This window comes from Camellia sinensis, chromosome 10 (genome assembly GCF_055761805.1).
Source record: "Camellia sinensis isolate YWXY chromosome 10, ASM5576180v1, whole genome shotgun sequence".
Lineage (NCBI taxonomy): Eukaryota > Viridiplantae > Streptophyta > Magnoliopsida > Ericales > Theaceae > Camellia > Camellia sinensis.
The window spans coordinates 78,040,966-78,059,189 of NC_138970.1; the positions used below are offsets into that span (position 1 = coordinate 78,040,966).

At 42.6% G+C, this 18,224-nt stretch overlaps 1 protein-coding gene and 1 pseudogene across 1 annotated transcript; both read left to right on the forward strand.

Annotated features, from left to right (window-relative positions):
* The first annotated feature begins 4,782 nt into the window (after positions 1-4,782).
* LOC145800500 (uncharacterized) lies at positions 4,783-5,130 on the forward strand. Its single transcript, XM_082890191.1, has one exon. The coding sequence runs from the start codon at positions 4,783-4,785 to the stop codon at positions 5,128-5,130; it is 348 nt and encodes a 115-aa protein (XP_082746317.1).
* An 8,066-nt stretch (positions 5,131-13,196) lies between these two features.
* On the forward strand, positions 13,197-17,964 carry LOC114306890 (UDP-glycosyltransferase 73C3-like; annotated as a pseudogene).
* Positions 17,965-18,224: the final 260 nt, after the last annotated feature.

Consider the following 18,224-nt stretch of genomic DNA (forward strand, 5'->3'; position numbering starts at 1 on the left):
TGGCCGATCGGCCACCGCTTCCTGCAATTTCTTCTTTTGCTGCAACAGAGCACAAACAGAGGCATGGTAGTGTATTTACAAGGAAATGTTTGTGCAACTACACCCATTATCATGTCTTAAACTCAAAGGAGTGTAGTACTCGGATCTTGAGCCACCAATCAAGCATCTCAATGCATGATGGCCAAAGAGGCCAAGTTGCACAAGCTCAATAAATGCATGACAAGCAAGACACTTGGACCATCACCTTATCATTGATAATCAAAGGCAATGGAGACAAAGGGGATTGGCCCATTTTCATTACTTCAAGTATGAAATGGACCAATTCACTTTGTGTTCAAGATAACGTCTAGTCGAACACAATGCAATGCACACATGCAACATGCTTATCTTGGCACATTTTACTTGATTGATTTTGTTTACACATTTTAACATTACCAATCCATTCATTAATCAATTTGTCCAGCTATGAGAGTCCTCTAATGAGAGAGAGGTCTGTCAAAGTGAATGGTTTAAGGCATGGGAGAGACCAATGCCTTTGACTATGAGTAACCCTCAAAAAAGGATTGAAGCCATTTAAGCACAAGTCTCAATTCCTTGCATTAAACTCAAACTCAAGACTAACCAATCCTCAAAACAAATCAAAAGTGAAGAAATGAGGAGGATGGCAGATTTTCAGTGCTAAAGTGGCATGAAATACAAGACTCTACTATGCAAAAATCGCATGTACAACATGCTAGAACACTTAAGCGTTGAAACTAGTGAAGAGCTTTACACTAGGACCATGCAATACAATGCTCAATTGACTAAACCAACCCCAAACAGACCTCATGCATGCCAAAACAGTGCCTAAAATGGACTGAAATGATAGCATGATAAGCAAGAAAAAATATGCTCAAATGATGGCTCGCAAGCAACACACAAAGCTCAACTCTCAAATACAATTAAAGAGTGATAAACATGAGAATATGGCAAAGATATAAGCTCTGAAATACCATGCCAAATGATGCCAAGGCATGCAAACATCACAAGTATAGCATGGTAGGGCCTCAAAACTCAAGACTAGTCAAGGCATTTGCACTATTGCTATACAAAACATGAGTCATATGACCAAGGCAGCCCAAAATAGTCCTAAAGCATGTCAAAATAATGCTAAAACACGTATGGAGTATAGCCAAGGCAAGCTAGCATGAAGGGCCAAAACACCAAGTACACTAGGCTAATGGCAAGATTGTACTACATTGCACAAACCAAGTAAAAGGTGACTCCACCAACCAAAACAAAGTTATGGCATGTCAAAACAACACCAAAAATAGGCTGAGAATAAACCAAAACATGCTAGAATTATAGGCTAAAATAGCAAGCATACAAGGCTAGCTAGCAAGGATTACACTACAAGTGTATAAAGCATGCAAGAGATGAGCATACCAGCCCAAAACAGAGGTATATCAGCTCCTAAAAGTCACAAAAACATGCTTGAAAAGAGCTAACATAAGCCACAAAAAGATGCTACTTTATAGTGCTAACAAGGCATGGCATGGAGAGACAAGGAGTGGAGGCCACCCCCTCCTATTTCGGACCTCAAGACATGGTTTCCACCACTGAAATACCTCTGATTTTCAGTGGTGAAAAGGCCAAAAAGGTTGGATTTGAAGGTGGTGAGAAGTTGCACAAAAGGCCTCACAAGCCAAGGAACAAAAAAGAAGAACAACCCTCAAACTCACCAAGCCTTAAACTACCATTTTTACACCTTAGAAACAGAGTTTTTGATAGTCCAAAACCAGCCCCAAAATGAAACAAAACAATGGAAAAAAGGGGAATAAAGCAAGTGTACAAAAACAAGCTTGAAATGAGGAAGTTCTTACCCTTGAAACACCTTGAAGGACAGCAACAAAACCAGCCAAAATCTGAGCCAAAACCAGCCTTTTGGAGCTCAAAAAGACCTCCAAGAATCTCAGCCCAAAAGGTAGAGGTGTTTGGTCTAGGGTCTCTTTGCAAGAGTGTAGAGAAGTCTAAGTTTAAGGCTCAAAAACAAGAGGAAAATGAGAGAATTCTAGGGAGGGAGAGAGTTTTGCTCACAAATCTTCTAGAGAGAGAGGATTCTAGAGTGAGAAGCTCTCAAAATTATCTAAGCCTTCAAAAAATGTTCTAACCCTTGGAAAATGAGATGTAAGGCCTCATAGATAGAAAAATATCAAGCTTGGGTCGAAATATCTGATTTGAGACAGGTGGCACAAGTTGGAAACAGCTGGAGGAGAAATATCTGCCAATTCTGGGCTTTCTGGACATTTCTGGCCAATCGGCCAACATTTGTGGCTGATAAGGTTCACTTTTGGGTAACCTATGGCCGATGAGGTCAAATTGTGGCCGATGCAGTCCAATAGAGGCCAATGGAAAAAATCAATCCTGGTCCCTGACTTGAAGCAAGCCTAATTCCTTCATCTGGACTTCTTTTCAAGTCATTCTTGAGCCTAAACTATAGCCCCAGAAGTCTTCTTTCCAAATTTGGAAGCCTCACATCAAAATTTCATGTGTGCTAAGAGATATCCCTCTTTTAGTGAAGGCTGCTCAGTTTCGGTCCAACCGGAATGATGCCCAAATTCAACCAATCATATCTCCCCCATTCGGACTCGGCTTTAGGAGATTCTTAAGTGAAAAATGAAGCCCCAGAAGTAAGATTTCCAACGGTGGTGGCCTCATAAATGCAATCCAAGTATTGAAAAGGATAGGCCTAATTTAGCGAGGGCTGCTCGATTCTCTCTTAGCGATTCATGCCCATCTTCTTTTCCAACTTGGTTTCTTCCCTCCACTCCTCTTTTCTTCAACTCCAAACCTCTAAACAAGGTGTTTTAAAAGATTTTTCAAATATTTCATTTCTCTTTCATTCATTTTCCACTTTGTCCTTGCTCGGTTTACCGAAAAGCGCAACATTTGACAAAATGCGAGCCTCGGAACATCGCCGAAACCTTTTTCAAAATATTTTGAAAGAGAGGGTTTTAAGATCTAAAATCATTCAAAATAGCTTCGGTCCAAAATGGGGTGCGAGGTTAGGATTTGACTCTCCTCTTGTCAAAGAAATCGAACCTTCGCATTGCATAGCCTACATCACTAAGTAAGCCATCAGTAGCGCCCAAGTCATAAGGGCGGTCAAAAATGGGATGTCTACAATACCTTTCCTCAGCCCCTATCCTAGTCACACCAAAACTAGGCGAAGAACTGTATCTCTACTTGGTGGTCTCTCAACATGCGGTAAGCGGCGTCCTAGTCCGTGCTGAAGGCACCCAGCACCTCCCTATCTTCTATGTAAGAAAGACCTTGCTCCGGCTGAATCGAGGTATCTGTCGCTAGAAAAATTAGCTCTGGCCCTGATGATGGCTTCCAGAAAGCTAGCGCACTATTTTCATGCCCACACGATTGTTGTGCTAACCAAATTTCCACTTAAGGCACTCTTTGAAAAGGAGGATTTTACCAGGAGAATTCTGAAATGAGCCATGGAATTGGGGCAATACGAGATCAAGTTCCAACCCGGCACCGCCATCAAAGCTCAAGCTCTTGCTGACTTCATGGCAGAATTTGCCCCGGGAACACACCCTGTTTGCCTGGTCGATCTGGCCAATGTGGATTTGGTGCCTCCCATGGCTCAGACACGAAAGATAGATGGTGGACAACAAATGACAAAAGGGCAAAAAGAAGCCGAACAAGAAATGGAGAAACCAACCAATATCTAGGAGTTGAGGAGCTCCCAAAATCCCTCTGATTGCTGGAAGTTGTTCATTGGTGAGATGTGGAAACTCTTCGTCATTGGGGCCTCTAACAGACATGAAGCCGGGCTGGGGATCGTGCTGACTTCCCCAGGAGGGCAGACCATCAAGCATGTGATCACACTCGGTTTCCCAGCATCCAACAATGAGGCGGAATATGAAGCCCTCCTCATTGGATTAAAAAGTGCATTACGAATGAAAGCGTCGGAACTTATGGTATTCAGCGACTCCAAGTTGGTGGTCAATCAGGTCTCCGGGAAGTATGAGGCCAGAGATGAAAGAATGGCCAAATATCAGGCACTGGTACGAGCAGAGATCAAAAAGTTTGCTGCAATAAGAATGGAACGAATTAATCGCGAGGAAAACAATGCAGCTGACGAACTGGCCTGCCTGGCTTCCATACAAACAACTTTTCCCAACCCTTCGTTAATAGAGTTCTTACCCCGGCCAAGCATCGAGGAACCAGAAGTGCCCGAAGTACTCTGCACCGACTTGGGACCGTCCTGGATAGACCCCCCCATCGCCTTCCTAAAGGATGGAATCTTGCCCACAGAAAAGAAGAAGGCCCACAAGATCAGGTCCAAATCAGAGCGGTTTTGGCTCTCTCCATCTGGCGCCTTATACAAGAAGTCTTTCACTGGGCCGTACCTGAAGTGCGTCCACCCCAACAAGGTAGAAGCTTTCCTCTTCGAGATACATGAAGGCATCTGCGGGAGTCATATTGGGGGCAGGTCTTTGGCCTACTGAGCAATTTCCCAAGGTTATTGGTGGCCATTCATGTAGGCGGACTCACAGAAATACGTTCGCAGGTGCGAAAAATGTTAAAAATTTGCTCACCAAATCCACCAGCAGGCTTGAGAGTTGCTCCCCCTTACGAGTCCTTGGCCATTCGCGCTTTAGGGGCTGGATATTGTGGGACCACTTCCAACAGCTCCAGGGAACCGCAAGTTTTTCATTGCTGCTATCGACTACTTCACTAAGTGGGTTGAGGCCGAGCCATTGGCAACTATAAAAAAAAAAAGATATGAAGAAGTTCATTTGGAAAAATGTCATCACTCGCTTCAATATACCGAAGGCCCTCATTTCGGATAATGGCACTCATTTAAACATTGAGTTCTACAATTCAACACCGGCCTATCCTCAGTCAAATGGTCAAGCGGAAGCCTCAAACAAGACCATCCTAGATGGGCTGAAGAAGCAACTCGAGAAAGCCAAAGGGAAGTGGGCTGAAGAACTCCCCAATGTGCTCTGGGCATACTGCACCACACCGAGACGTTCACCCGAGAAAACTCCATTTGCCTTGGCCTATGGCATGGAGGCTGTCATCCCATTGGAAATCGGAATGCCAACCATCCGGTCTCAAAGTTTTTAGCCAGACTTGAACAATGAAGTTGTGGCCTTGGAACTTGACCTAGCTGAAGAAAGAAGGGAACGGGCATTGATCCACATAGCAACCTACTAGCAAGAGCTCTCCAAGAAATACAACAAGGCCCTGCATCCAAGGCTATTCAAGATCAAAGACTGGGTCTTAAGAAAGGTAATGGGCAACACAGTGATCCCTAGAGAAGGCAAACTAGGTGCAAACTGAGAAGGGCCATACAAGGTAACTGGCCTTGCAGGCAAAAAGGCATACCATCTGGAAGACTTAGATGGTAAAGCTATCTTCAGACCATGGAATGCAGCTAATCTTAAGATTTTTTACTTTTGAAATGTAATCCTTTCTGTTCCATCACCTTTTGAACCTTGGCCATTTGGCATTTGAGGTAAATTGCTGACATGTAATGAAAGATAGCCCCACATTTTTCTTATTTTATGCATTTCTATGAAAATACGTTACAAGGCTATTGAGCTACTATGAAAATACCAGGGGCAAGAAGCCAACGACAATTTGAATTAGGCCGAGCTGGAACAGTTCACCCGATCGAACAGTCGGTGTTTTGCCCAACTTGTTCTAGAGCCGAGTCGACATTGCTCGCCCATATAGAAAGTTGGCATTTTGACCAACTTGCTACTTGCCCTTGGGCCGAGCTAACATTGCTCGCCAGTTTTGACAATTTGCGTTTTGACCAATTTGTCCTAGGGCCGAGCTAACATTGCTCGCCCGTATAGAAAGTTGGCATTTTGACCAGCTTATTCTAAGGCCGAGTTGACATTGCTCGCCCGTTTAGAAGGTTGGTGTTTTGACCAACTTGTTCTAGGGCCGAGCTGACATTACTCGCCCGTTTTGCAGTTGGCATTTTAACCAACTTGTTTTTTGGCCGAGCCGACATTACTCGCCCGTTTAGACAGTTGGCGTTTTGACCAACTTGTTTTATGGCCGAGATGACATTGCTCGGCCGAACATGAAGTTTGCGTTTCAACCGACCTGTGTTAGGACCGAGCTGACATTGGTCACCCGTACGGACAGTCGTCGTACCTAGTCTCAGTTGTCCGTGCAAAAAAGCGAGCCGGTTTTGCTCAAGTTGTGTGGTTGATTCGCTAATCATTGACCGAGCTAGTTTCTGCTCGCCTAATAAAGAGCAGATTTTGTTCGTGGTCAACTGAGCTGTTCCTTGCTCACCAATGTGGAGCTGATTTCGCTCTCTTACCGAGCTGACAGTGGTCGCGTGTTTAAAATGTTGGTGCTATGTTCAACAAATATTTTGAACACGGTAGGTTGGCTCGAAAGACCGAGGAAAATTTTGATAACAAGGCGAGCAGAATGTTCAAACTTTTCATTCATTATAAAAGCATGATTACAAAAGTGGGGCGCAGCCCGGTTACATCAAAAAAAAGGGAGAGAAGAACAGAAAAAGGTGGTCAATCTAGATCAACGGTGTTAGCGTGTTCAGTTGCCCTCATCTCGATGTCCCAAACTCGCTCATCAACCACCACATCGAGCTCCTCTTGCTCGGGCTCCCCGCGCCATTGGGCCCCTTCCCTAGAAACCTCAGCTGGAAGATTCTGCTCGGCCGGTTGCATGGTTGTAGTTTCTATAGCGGCCTCATGCTTTGCATCTTTAATGAGTTTTTTCTGTACGGAGCTGGCGTAAGACGTCATATGCACCGAGATAAAGACAGAAGGTGGGTTTTGGAACACGTTGGAGTCCTGGCCAAGGCCAAGTTTTTCCATGGCAGCTTTCCAACTGCACTGGAAAAAAATATCTTTGGTGCCCTCCACCTGCCGCTCCTAAGCCCTTTCGCCCTCCGCGTAACCACGATCCTCAACATCGTCGACCTGCTTGTCCAACTCGGTTTTGTGGACATCGCGGAGTTTGCGCAGCTTGGCAATGTAACGAGCCTTTGTAAGTTGGAGTGCGTAATGTTTGTCCTCTTCTGCTCGGGCCAACCATTCAGAGGGTTTGTCGTGCTCGATTGCTACCTCTTCCTGGGTAGCCTTCAGCTTTGCCAGCTCGGCTGCCTTGGCCTTGTTGTTAGTAATGGCCTCCCGCAAACTTTTTCGCGCAGCGATCATTCGCTCATGGGCAAGGTAATTCTTCTGCGCGGCCTGCACAACAAACGAAAAGGTCAGAAAGTGATAACCGAGCAGGAACTTGACGACAGGAAAACTTACAAACTTACCAACACTATTGACTTTGCTGCCGACCGGAGAACCTTCAGGTCGGAAAACTCCTCGTGCTTCTTCATGTCGGTAGGGAGGAGTAGCCCTTTAGCCATGTTGAAGCAGAGAGAGTAGTCCTTGTCCGCGTAGACCAAATCGACAGCGGAGACAGCCCGGCCTTTGTAGGTCAACTCGGGCGATCAGGCGGGGGGGCACTGGATCGAGTGGATGGCTCGGTGATCGATTGTTCAGTCTGGTCCCCCAAGAAGCAAGAGCATGCTCGGTTGAATCTTTACCAGCCAAATATTGTTCGGTTGGATTTTTTCTCGGCCTTTTCATCGACTGACCTGCAGCTTGTTCGCTGGCAAGAGCCAGCACAGCCCCCTCCTCTTGCATGCCGGCGTGGAAGAAGTTTCCCCAGCTGCCTTCGGTCGCTGAGAGTCGCTCGCCTCATCGGTGATCATTGACTTGATAGCATGGATCTTGGCCACCTCTTGCTCGGCTGTCAAAGGGACTAGTTTGATCAGCGGAAGGCTGGGATCTGGTTCTGGAGAAGGTGCATGCAGGAAGTCTGTCACCTTGCTCTTGCGCAGCATCGTGTAGCGGTAGCTCGGTTCAAAGCCGAGCAGCTTGGGTGATTCTCGCTCCTCAGCCGAATGACGCAACGCAACCCTTATGGCCTCCTGGTTTGCACGGGAGTACTCCTCTGCCAAGAGTTTATAGTCTGCAACATGAAGGCAACTGTTAGACCGGCAGTAAAAAGAGCAAAAAAAAAAAAAAATTGATGCCGAAATGCTCACCAGTACTCCCAAAATCTTTTCTTATGTACCAGCCCGATATAGGTGCTTCGGTGTCCTTATAATTACCGGACACCCACAAAAAATCGTCCTCGTTGGTCTCTTTGTCCGAGTTACCTTCGATGAGTTTTGCTCGGCCTTTCCTGACCTTGAGATACCAGCAAAACCCACCTTTATTTTTACTAAGTGCATATTGGTGAAATATCTCGGCGAGGCCGAGTTTCAAACCGAGTATTCTATTCAGCTCGGCCACACCGTTTATTATTTTGTATGTATTGTTGGAGACTTGGGTTGGGCACAGCCTAGTTTGCCTTAAAAACTCGTAGGTCAGGGGTTGGACCGGGAAGCGCAGACCTCCTTCTACAATGGATACTACTGTGAAGGGGCATTTGTCCAGCTCGCCCCAGGGAGTGTCTCCTTTCTTGGCCAGCTCCAAGTGGACATTGTCTGGGATATGGTACTCTCTACAGAACTCGGCCAGTGCCTCGGGAGAATTCACCATGAACCGGTACTTCCCCATCTATCCCGGTTTTATTTAGTTGGGTAATTTAGGTCATATCTCAGTAAAAAATTTGGTGAATGTCCGCTCGGACTTTGAGCCTCACTGGTTGTAACTCTGAACGAGCCTGGTCAGTCCTAGTTTGTTCTGCATTATTAAGAAATAAGTCCAAGAATTAGTGCGGCATAAATTGCACGGCTGTTATGAGGAAGTTTTTAGCTCGGTAAGGGTTCCTGGGTGCGTTTGATTGGTTCACTCTTATTATCTCGGTCCTAATATATGCCGACTCGCCATTCCTAGTCTGGTTCTAGCCCCCTACTTACAACTTGGTCTTGGCCTCAAAACAAGACCACAAACAGGTTTTTGCTCGGCTAAATCCTATTTATAGATCAAAAAGTCTGGTTTTGCTCAGTCTCGTCGAGGTTCAGGCTGTTCATCCGAAGTATCAAGTTGATGCATTGAAGATAGGGGAAACAAAGGGCATGGGAGCCCCGTCTGCTTCTTCGATTCCATTTTTTCCTAAGGTGTACCAGTGTTACCCCAAAGAGGGGGCACTAGGAGGATTCTAACAGTCTCAGGCAAGAACATGAAGAACGTAAATGAAAAGTACGGAGGAGGGCAAGTAAACTTACCAATATGGATGCCAAGTGAAGAGAAATTAACCACGATCTTGTCTACAGTCTTTGAGAGAACGAAGATGGTCAAGAACAACTAGAAAAGCAATGATGGCAGAAGCTTGGGGACTTGGAGGCTAAGGTTTGGCTCGAGTGAGAAGATGAAAGTAGGGGGGTATGTAGCCCCTCACATGTGTATAAAAGGAGTGGGGAACCCAAAGGGCGGCAACCTTTTGAATTTTACGCGTGAAGAAGATAGCTGTGGGGTTGCATGAGTCCAATGATGTAAGGCCACGTGGCATCGAAAAGATGGCTCTGTTAGTACGGCTGTATGATCGATGACAAGACTATTGGCGCAATCCCCGATGACCGACCAATCCGGATAGCCCGGTTAGAATGATAATCCCAAATCACGCTCAGCTCGGATGGGATTAAGGAGCAATTGAGAGGGAGATTTGCGCCGGGCTATGGCGCCAAACTGAATCTGCACGGCTTCTCGGGGCATCACGTTTGGCCGAGCTATGTTGTTGACCAGAGTGCGAAGACATGCATGTGCCCAACCGAGCTGTGATTCGGCTAGGTATTTGGTTGGATCAGCAGTGGAGCGTCTTGAGCGAGCCAACCATAGCCCGTAATGAATTTAGATTGAGACGAAGGCCGGCACGCCTCATGGCCAGTCAGTTCGGATGGACCGACTTCTTACAGTTCGGCCGTCCCGGTCATGATGGTGTTTCTATCCAAGGGATAGGTCGGTCATGATATCCCGATTGAGTGTGGCACCTGGACCAATGGTGTGATGGAGGGGAAATCCACTCCTGGCACGCGTCAATACCGTTTGGCAGCTCCACACATGCTGTTTGGAGGTTTTGGCCTTTACACGCGTAAGGTAGGTAGAGGGGAGCATTACCACCTGTCTAGGGAAAAACAGCAGAGGTAGTGCGCCCACAATCCCTAAGGATGCATGGCCAGCCTAGAAAAAGGAAGCATGGGGGACGTTGGAGGTAAGCAATCTGAGGAATTCCCAACTCTCTCTCTCTCTAAAGTGCTCTCCCCTTCTTCTCCTTCAAGTGTGCTGACTTGATCGTCGGAGGGTCTATCCGGCAGCACACCGCTGGGAAGCTCACCGTCTTTCTGTTTTCAGGCCAAGCGACGCTGCCTAAAGCTCGTGTGCAAGGAGTACAGAGAACAGAGAATATTTAACCCCCGTACATATGCGAAATTTAGGTGGCATGTAATTATATTTTATTCACATACTTTTTCTTTTTTATTTTTTCAAATCTCTCCCTAAATCTATAAACCAAGCACAAGCTTAGTGAATTTTTATTTTGGCCCACTTGCAACGTTGGATTTTTTTGTGTAATTTTTCGATTGGCTAATATTTTTAGAAGATGTTGAAAATAATTTAAAATATATTTTAATTTTGAATTTAACAATGTTATATATCATTAAAAAAAATCGTTATTTTATATCATTAAATTACTTCATGAAATATTATTAATTTTATTATTTCATTAATGTTGATTTCTCAATAAGGAATCAATCACAAGATTAATCCAGTAATTAAAGTATTTCTAGAGTACTGTATGACATTATTTACGTTGTGTTTTAAACTAATTACATTGTTGAAATAAAAAATTTATGAGTAGGGTATACTTATTCACTTTTGTTATATAATTGGAAACCAAAAATGACTTGTTGATAGAGCATATCATTCAAAGAGATCGAGAGGGGGGCAGCAGATTCAGGGCGTTCTCAAGCTCGGGCACTCCGCGGGATGGTAATAAAGCTGCCCACCAGTTGCCTCGCATGGCTGGTAATGCTGGGTCTCTGTTTGGTTGGAGGAAGTCCCTCGTAGTTTAGAATTGTTGGCTGCTTCTGACGTGGCTCTTGTTTTAGTATAATGTTTTAACGTTTTCCTATAAAAATAAAAATAAAAATAAAAGGTGTATTGCTTCTTTTTTATTTATTTTTTATTTTTTATTTTTTTCTTTTCATATTAAAAATCCCATATAAACAATATAACATGCAACTTTAAAAAAATACATCTAATAATTTTCCAAAATCACACAAAATCCAATGAGATGGACCACAAGCAAGCATCCAGATATTTTTTTCCTAAAAATCCAATGCACGTGTAGGCACTTACGTCACTAACATTAAAGCCAAGCATAGGAGAGAATTATTAACGTCGTTGAGCAATGTTTCACATTGTGATACGCAGGGCCGGTTGCCTTTTCTGGGGCTTAAAACACGTTTCTAATATAATGTTTATATACATAAAATAGAATTTTAATATGAATCAACATTTAAATTATTTTTTGACAGAATTTAACTAGTTGGTGATTTAAATTTTTTGAACTTTTACATTTTTAACTGTAAAATTACTAATCATGTTTGTTTTAATCAACTTATCAGCCAAACTCATCCAATTTTTCTTGTGAAATATTTCACTAAATTTATGATATAATCAATTTCAAATTTGAAAAGTTTGTTTTTCTCATAAATAATTATAAGTAATAAGTCTAATTAATAATATTCTATATACAATTCATTTATTTGAAAAACAACCATTAATTACTTTTAAATAATTCACTATATCAATAAAATAGAAAACAAAAAATTGGCTTTTTTAAGGGGCCATTTTTACCAAGTACAATAACAAAAAAAACAAGACTTATTTCATATTTTTTCAATTTTTGGGGCATTATTTTTTTCACCAATTTTCGGGGCACAAACTGATAGCTTGTGTCGCTTGTGCATGAAAATAATCATGAAAAATTCTCTACCGTTAAATTATACATACAAGAAAACATCACACACTAATCAAAGGATAAAAATTCTTCATAAAACATTTTATAATATTTTTTTTATGATTTCTAATATTATTCTTTGGAAAAATGACCATAAAAATTAATGACAATTTTAGCTCCTAAAAGTCTCAACTCTCAACTTGCTAAACACCATCAAATAATTTTTCCAAATACTCTCATGCGTTTAAATTCAAAATAGCCAATCCAACCACCACAATCCCCCCACCCCACAGCAATAATGGCTTCTCAGAAGCACTAGAACTCGTGTATAATGTTGGAAAAATGGTGTTTTATATGGTTTATTTTAGATCAATTTTGAGGCCAAAATTAAGTGGGTTTCAAATATCTTTTGGAGTGGGTTCGAAGAGGTGACGTGTTCATTGACGCGTGGCAAGTCACACGGTGAAGACGGAACGTCAAAACCATTTATGAATGAATGGGAAGTTGACGTCGTTTTCGGGTCTAACATTAATTTTTTAGATAAAATTCATTTGAATTTTTTCAATAAAAATTACTGTGGGAATTTAATTTTCTAAATTCAAATTTTGGGTTCCTAAGTGGTTTCTTAAAATTTGTAATTTTGGGAATTTAATTTAATTCTAAATTTAAATAGTGGTTTCCTAAAGTTTGTCAAATATATTTATATTTATATCCTATTCAAGGTTTTAATAAATCTATTCAACTTTTGGCTTTATTTAATTAAACTATTCTAAATAGTTTAATAAGATATATATTCCAACTATTTTCAATATTAGTCCACCTACGGTTCTTCTTCAATTTGTTTGGAAGGTTAATAACCGTTCCTGTGCAACGGCTACTTTTCATATTTGTTTGAAATACATTGCACCTGTTCGGCTTGATCTTATATCTGTTCCAGGTGTAATCACACCTGTTCGGCCCTATTTGAATCCAGCACTTTCCAACAGTTTTGGGCCTAGAGAATTTCAGTCTGAAATTTTTCTCTTTGCTGTCCAAATTTCTTTTAGTGCATTATTCTTCATTTATAATTTTAGAAATAAATATTCAGAGAGTTAGAACACAGGTTTGGCTCGCCGAACAAATTGTTTGAAGTGCTACTACAATTTGTGAAGATCATTGTATCCTAAGAGATAGATGCCACTCAACCGTAAGTACCGTAGCGGGGAGAATCTGTCTTAAGGACAGAGTGTCACACACTCGACTTGGTCTTTGAATTTTTAATTCAGTTTGATAAATAAATACTGTACGTTATTTATTTATTTGTTTGACTTTATTTCAATTTATTTTATTTACACAGAAGATTGTTCCAACATATAAATCCAAAATAGCCAATCCAACCACCACCGCAGCAGCAATGGCTTCTCAAAAGCACCAGCTTCACTTCGTGTTATTACCTCTAATGGCCCCAGGCCACTTCATCCCCATAATTGACATGGACAAATTATTGGCACAACACGGTGTCACCGTCACTGTCGTCACCACCCCTCATTTCCTCCAGATTCAACCCAATCATCAACCGTGCCATTGAATCCGGAGTCCCCTTGCGCCTTCTCTCTCTCCGGTTCCCCTCCGTGGAGGCCGGTCTGCCGGAGGGGTGTGAAACAATTGACACTATCCCATCTCTGGAACTAATGAAGAATTTCCATGACGCAATTGACATGTTGCAAGAACCGTTCGAGCAGTTGTTTGAACTGCTCGAGCCATGTCCGTGTTGCATAATAGCCGATAAGCATATTTCATGGGTAGCCGACACTGCTCGCAAGTTTCAGATTCCGAGAATTATTTTTGACGGAATGAGCTGCCTCACTCTCTTATGCTCACACAATTTACGTATTTCAAAAGTTCATGAGAGTGTGCCCGATTCGAAGCTCTTCATCCTCCCTGGCTTGCCTCATAGAATTGAGCTAACTAAAGCTCTGTTGCCTATATTATTCAATGCGGGTTCATCGGAACTGCAAAAGTTCCTAAACCGAGCACGAGCAGCTGAATCCGAAGCATACGGGGTGGTGATTAACAGTTTCGAAGAGCTGGAACCGAGATACGTTGATGGGATTCGAAAGGCGAAAGGAGATAAAGTTTGGTGTATTGGACCACTATCACTATGCAATAAAGACAACTTGGACAAGGCTGAAAGAGGAAACAAGCCGGCAATCAACGAAAACCAGTGTTTAATGTGGCTCGATGAACAAAAGCCAGGCTCTGTGGTTTACGCATGCCTTGAAAGCTTTGATCGCCTCAACTCCTCAGTTAATCGAGCTTGCTTTAGGATTGGAAGGATCGAAACGCCCGTTTGTGTGGGTTATAAAAGGCGGAGGAAAGGCAGGGGAGATAGAGAAGTGGGTGGAAGTGTTAAAAATGATGTAGTATTGATTGATGTATTGATGTTGTGTTATTGATATTACAAGGATTCCTATTATATAGAAGAGGATTTGGGTAGTAGGTGAGGAGTACGTGAGGGTAAATTGGTGGTAGGTGTAGTAGGTGTGGTAGTAGGTGGTGGTAGGTGTAGGTAAATTTTAACAGCCCCCTGCAAACTCAAGGAGGATAGAAACTAACCAACTTGAGTTTGGAGAGAGGAACAAAACAAGAAAATACATAAAAAATAAAAATAAAAAAAAGATAGGAGACACTGTATGGTCGTGGCAGACCGTTGGTGAAGACACTGAAAGGTGGTGCCATAACGTGGTAGAGGACACTGGATGGTGGTGTCATAATGTTGTAGAGGACACTGGATGGTGGTGTCACAACGGTGTAGAGGACACTGTATGGTGGTGTCATAACGGTGTAGAGAACACTGTATGGTGGTGTCATAACGTGGTAGAGGACACTGTATGCTAACCGGAATCAATGTCGGGACAGTTTATAGGGTCATGTCGGACCGTTGGAGATGCTAACCGGAATCAATGTCGGGACAGTTTATGGGGTCATGTCGAACCGTTGTAAAAGTTGCACCCTCAAAAGGTGTGCCCAATTTTGTCAAAAGGCGTGCCATCAAAAGGCGTGCCCAATTCATCAAAAGGTGTGCCGGACATGATGGCGAGGCACGTGAGTGTCTTGGTTGGCGCGCCCGTTTGTCGTCTGGCGTCAAGTGGCGCGCGATACGCGTGGCTGCCTTGGCTATTTAACCAAGACGAAGGCTGAGGCTGAGGCATACCATTCTGAAACCTCTGAAACCAACCCTTCTCTGAAAAACTCTGCCTCTTCGGAGAGAGAAACTGTGGAACACTTTGTAGCCCAGAAAAATGGCTTCGTCTTCCCGCGGGCTGCTCACCCTCTTTCCCGACCTCAACGAGTCAACGAGAGAGAGAACTGGTGCGGTGGCACTGGAAACTCAACCAAGCGCCCCGGAGTTTGCTCCGTTGAACTTTCCGATGCGGTCTGTGGAGCAAAGAATGGCAGTGCAGTCGGATGTGGAGGCCAATCAGTATACTTTGAAGTCATGTGTGGAAACCATGACGGCGGTCACAAACTTGTCGAACCGGCTACAGAGTAGGACAAATGAGGTGCAGCATTTAAACGCCCAACTGGCTCTGCTCCAACGCATGTATAAGGATGCGCGAGCAGAGATAAGTGTGCTGAAAGCAGAAAATAAGGAGCTGAAGCGGAAGGCCACCGTGATGTTCCGATTTGGAGGGCCGCCATATGCTGCAGTGGAGGAGCAGGGAGTAGTGATCGTGCCCAGTGGAGCGGGAAACACGGAAGCAACACCGTCAAGGGCCGCCCAGGACGGAGGCAAGAAGAAGAGACCTGCAGCAGAGTAGAGAAGAAAAAGCCCGCCTGTGGATGTTTTTTTTTTTTTTTATTATTATGTAAAATGGTGATCGGGGTGAGCCCCGACATGAATAAAATAAGGGAAAGTTTGGTGTGCAAATCTGTATATATATATATATATATTTTTTTTTTAATGTATTTATGTATTTATTTATCTATATTTATATTTTTATTTATTTATTTATTTTTTAATGGAAAAGGGAATATAAAAATAAAATAAATAAAAGTAATATGGCAAAGGATAAGAGAATATAATATATTATACAGGCAGTGTGAATGAGTGTGTCTGGGTGTAATGATAAAGAAGAAAAGAAGGGGACAAAAGTTGGGCGATGGTGAGGAACTGGTAGTTTTTTTTTTTTTTTTTTTTTTTAAAGAATCGTGCTCTTGTTGAGGTTGCTGCAAGCATGTCATCAATTAAAGAGAGAACATATTTGATTGGTTCTTCGTCTCTTTTTCTTTTTTTTTTTTTTTTTTTTTTGGTGGTTGTGCAAAAATAAAAAAAGAAACAAAAATAATAATAATACTAATAAGAATGGTCTGTGCGATAGATTAAAAGAAACATAGATATATAGATAAAGAGATAGATGAAAAGAAGAGAAAGTGGAGTGGGGTGGATTAAATAAAAAAAAAAAAGAAAAAGGGCTCTGTATGCAGGTGTATGTCGGCTAGTGGAGAAAAAGAAAGGAAAAGAGAGGGAATTCAAAGAGAATAAAAAAAAAAATAAAGGGTGTGAAAGTGGAAAAGAAAGAAAAGAAAAGAAATGGGGAACATGTGGGGATGAAGGGATTGTTGACAGCGACGAGCTCAACATCGTCTCGTTGCAGAGCCAATCTGGCCACCAACCGGCCAAGCCTTCCAAAGCCATTGATGCCGATCGTGATCTGGCCCATGATCGTAAGGGAGAAGAGGGAACAGACTGCACAGAGAGAGAGGTATTTGCAGAATGGTTCCCGGCTGCGTAGCAATGTGTTGGCCATGGATACAAGTGAAGAACTTTGCAGGTGGAACAGCTGGCGTAGGCAACGGTGCGGGAGGCATAGGAGATGGTGGTGGAGTGGCCGGTGGAGCGGACACCACAGGAGGTGGCGCCGTGGTGGTCGGAGCAGGAGGTGTCGGTGGGGCTGGATTTGAAGTAGGAGGAGCCGGAGTTGCAGTCGGAGATGTGGCCGAAGGTGAGAGAGGCTGCCATCCGTGAGGAGTGAAGGTATGTGTAAAAAAAAATTCCAGCGGGCAGCGAAGGCAAGGTTGCCGGCCGGCTGCCCGCCGGTGAGAAAAAAATACAAGCCTAAATCTTATAGCTCTGATAGAATGTTAAAAATGATGTAGTATTGATTGATGTATTGATGTTGTCTTATTGATATTACAAGGATTCCTATTATATAGAAGAGGATTTGGGTAGTAGGTGAGGAGTAGGTGAGGGTAAATTGGTGGTAGGTGTAGTATGTGTGGTAGTAGGTGGTGGTAGGTGTAGGTAAATTTTAACAGGAAGAAAATAGATTCGAGGAAAGAACGAATGGGAGAGGGCTTCTGATTCGAGACTGGGCACCGCAAGTACTCATTGTCGCACCGGGCTGTGGGGGCGTTTTTGACACACTGCGGGTGGAATTCGACACTGGAAGGGGTGTGTGCAGGTGTGCCGATGCTAACGTGGCCGATATTCGCCGAGCAATTTTTGAATGAGAAGTTAGTTGTGCAGGTTTTGGACATAGGAATAAGTGTTGGGGCTCAGGGGGTTCGACCCTTATTTGAGGAAGACAAATGTAAGGAGTTGGTGGAGAGAGAGGCAATCAAGGACGCTGTTGAGAAAGTAATGGGTGAAAGAATTCATGGAGAAGAGAGAAGGAAAAGGGCAAGAGTACTTGGGGAGATGGCAAAAAAGGCAATAGAAGAAGGAGGTTCTTCATATTTAAATATGAGATTGTTGATTCAAGATGTGATGAAACTACTTAACCACAAAGACTCAACCCAGAAACATAGCAGGTCATAAAAAAGTTTATATCTAGGCGAGAAAATGTTATGTACCTTAAATAATTTATATATATATTTTAATTAAACTTCTTATATAAGTGTGTGAATCATATAAATCTAAATATGTGTGAGTTTCATATTCATATAAAAGGTTTTAGTAAAAAATTGACAAATTATTTGGAATTCTTAGCACAATTCATAAGTTGACTGCCTTTATTGTATGGTATTATTTTTTTACTTATTTTTTCACTTCCGAAATATAAGTAAATAATTTTATGCATATTTATTAATATAAATTTCATTGTCTTGTACTTAGAGAAAATTTATGATAAATTCAATTTAGAGAGTGTCTAAGGCAATAGGCTCAATAGATATTTTTTGTTCATCATTTGTGAAATAGTTTGGTGAAAAATCCTTCTACGTGTTTTGAAGGATATTTTATTTTCAATTTTACTCTTTAATTTATCTGTTGACTTCTTATGACT

Coding starts and splice junctions, on each gene's coding strand:
- LOC145800500 (XM_082890191.1), top strand. CDS start 4,783: ATGAAGAAGTTCATTTGGAAAAATGTCATCACTCGCTTCAATATACCG.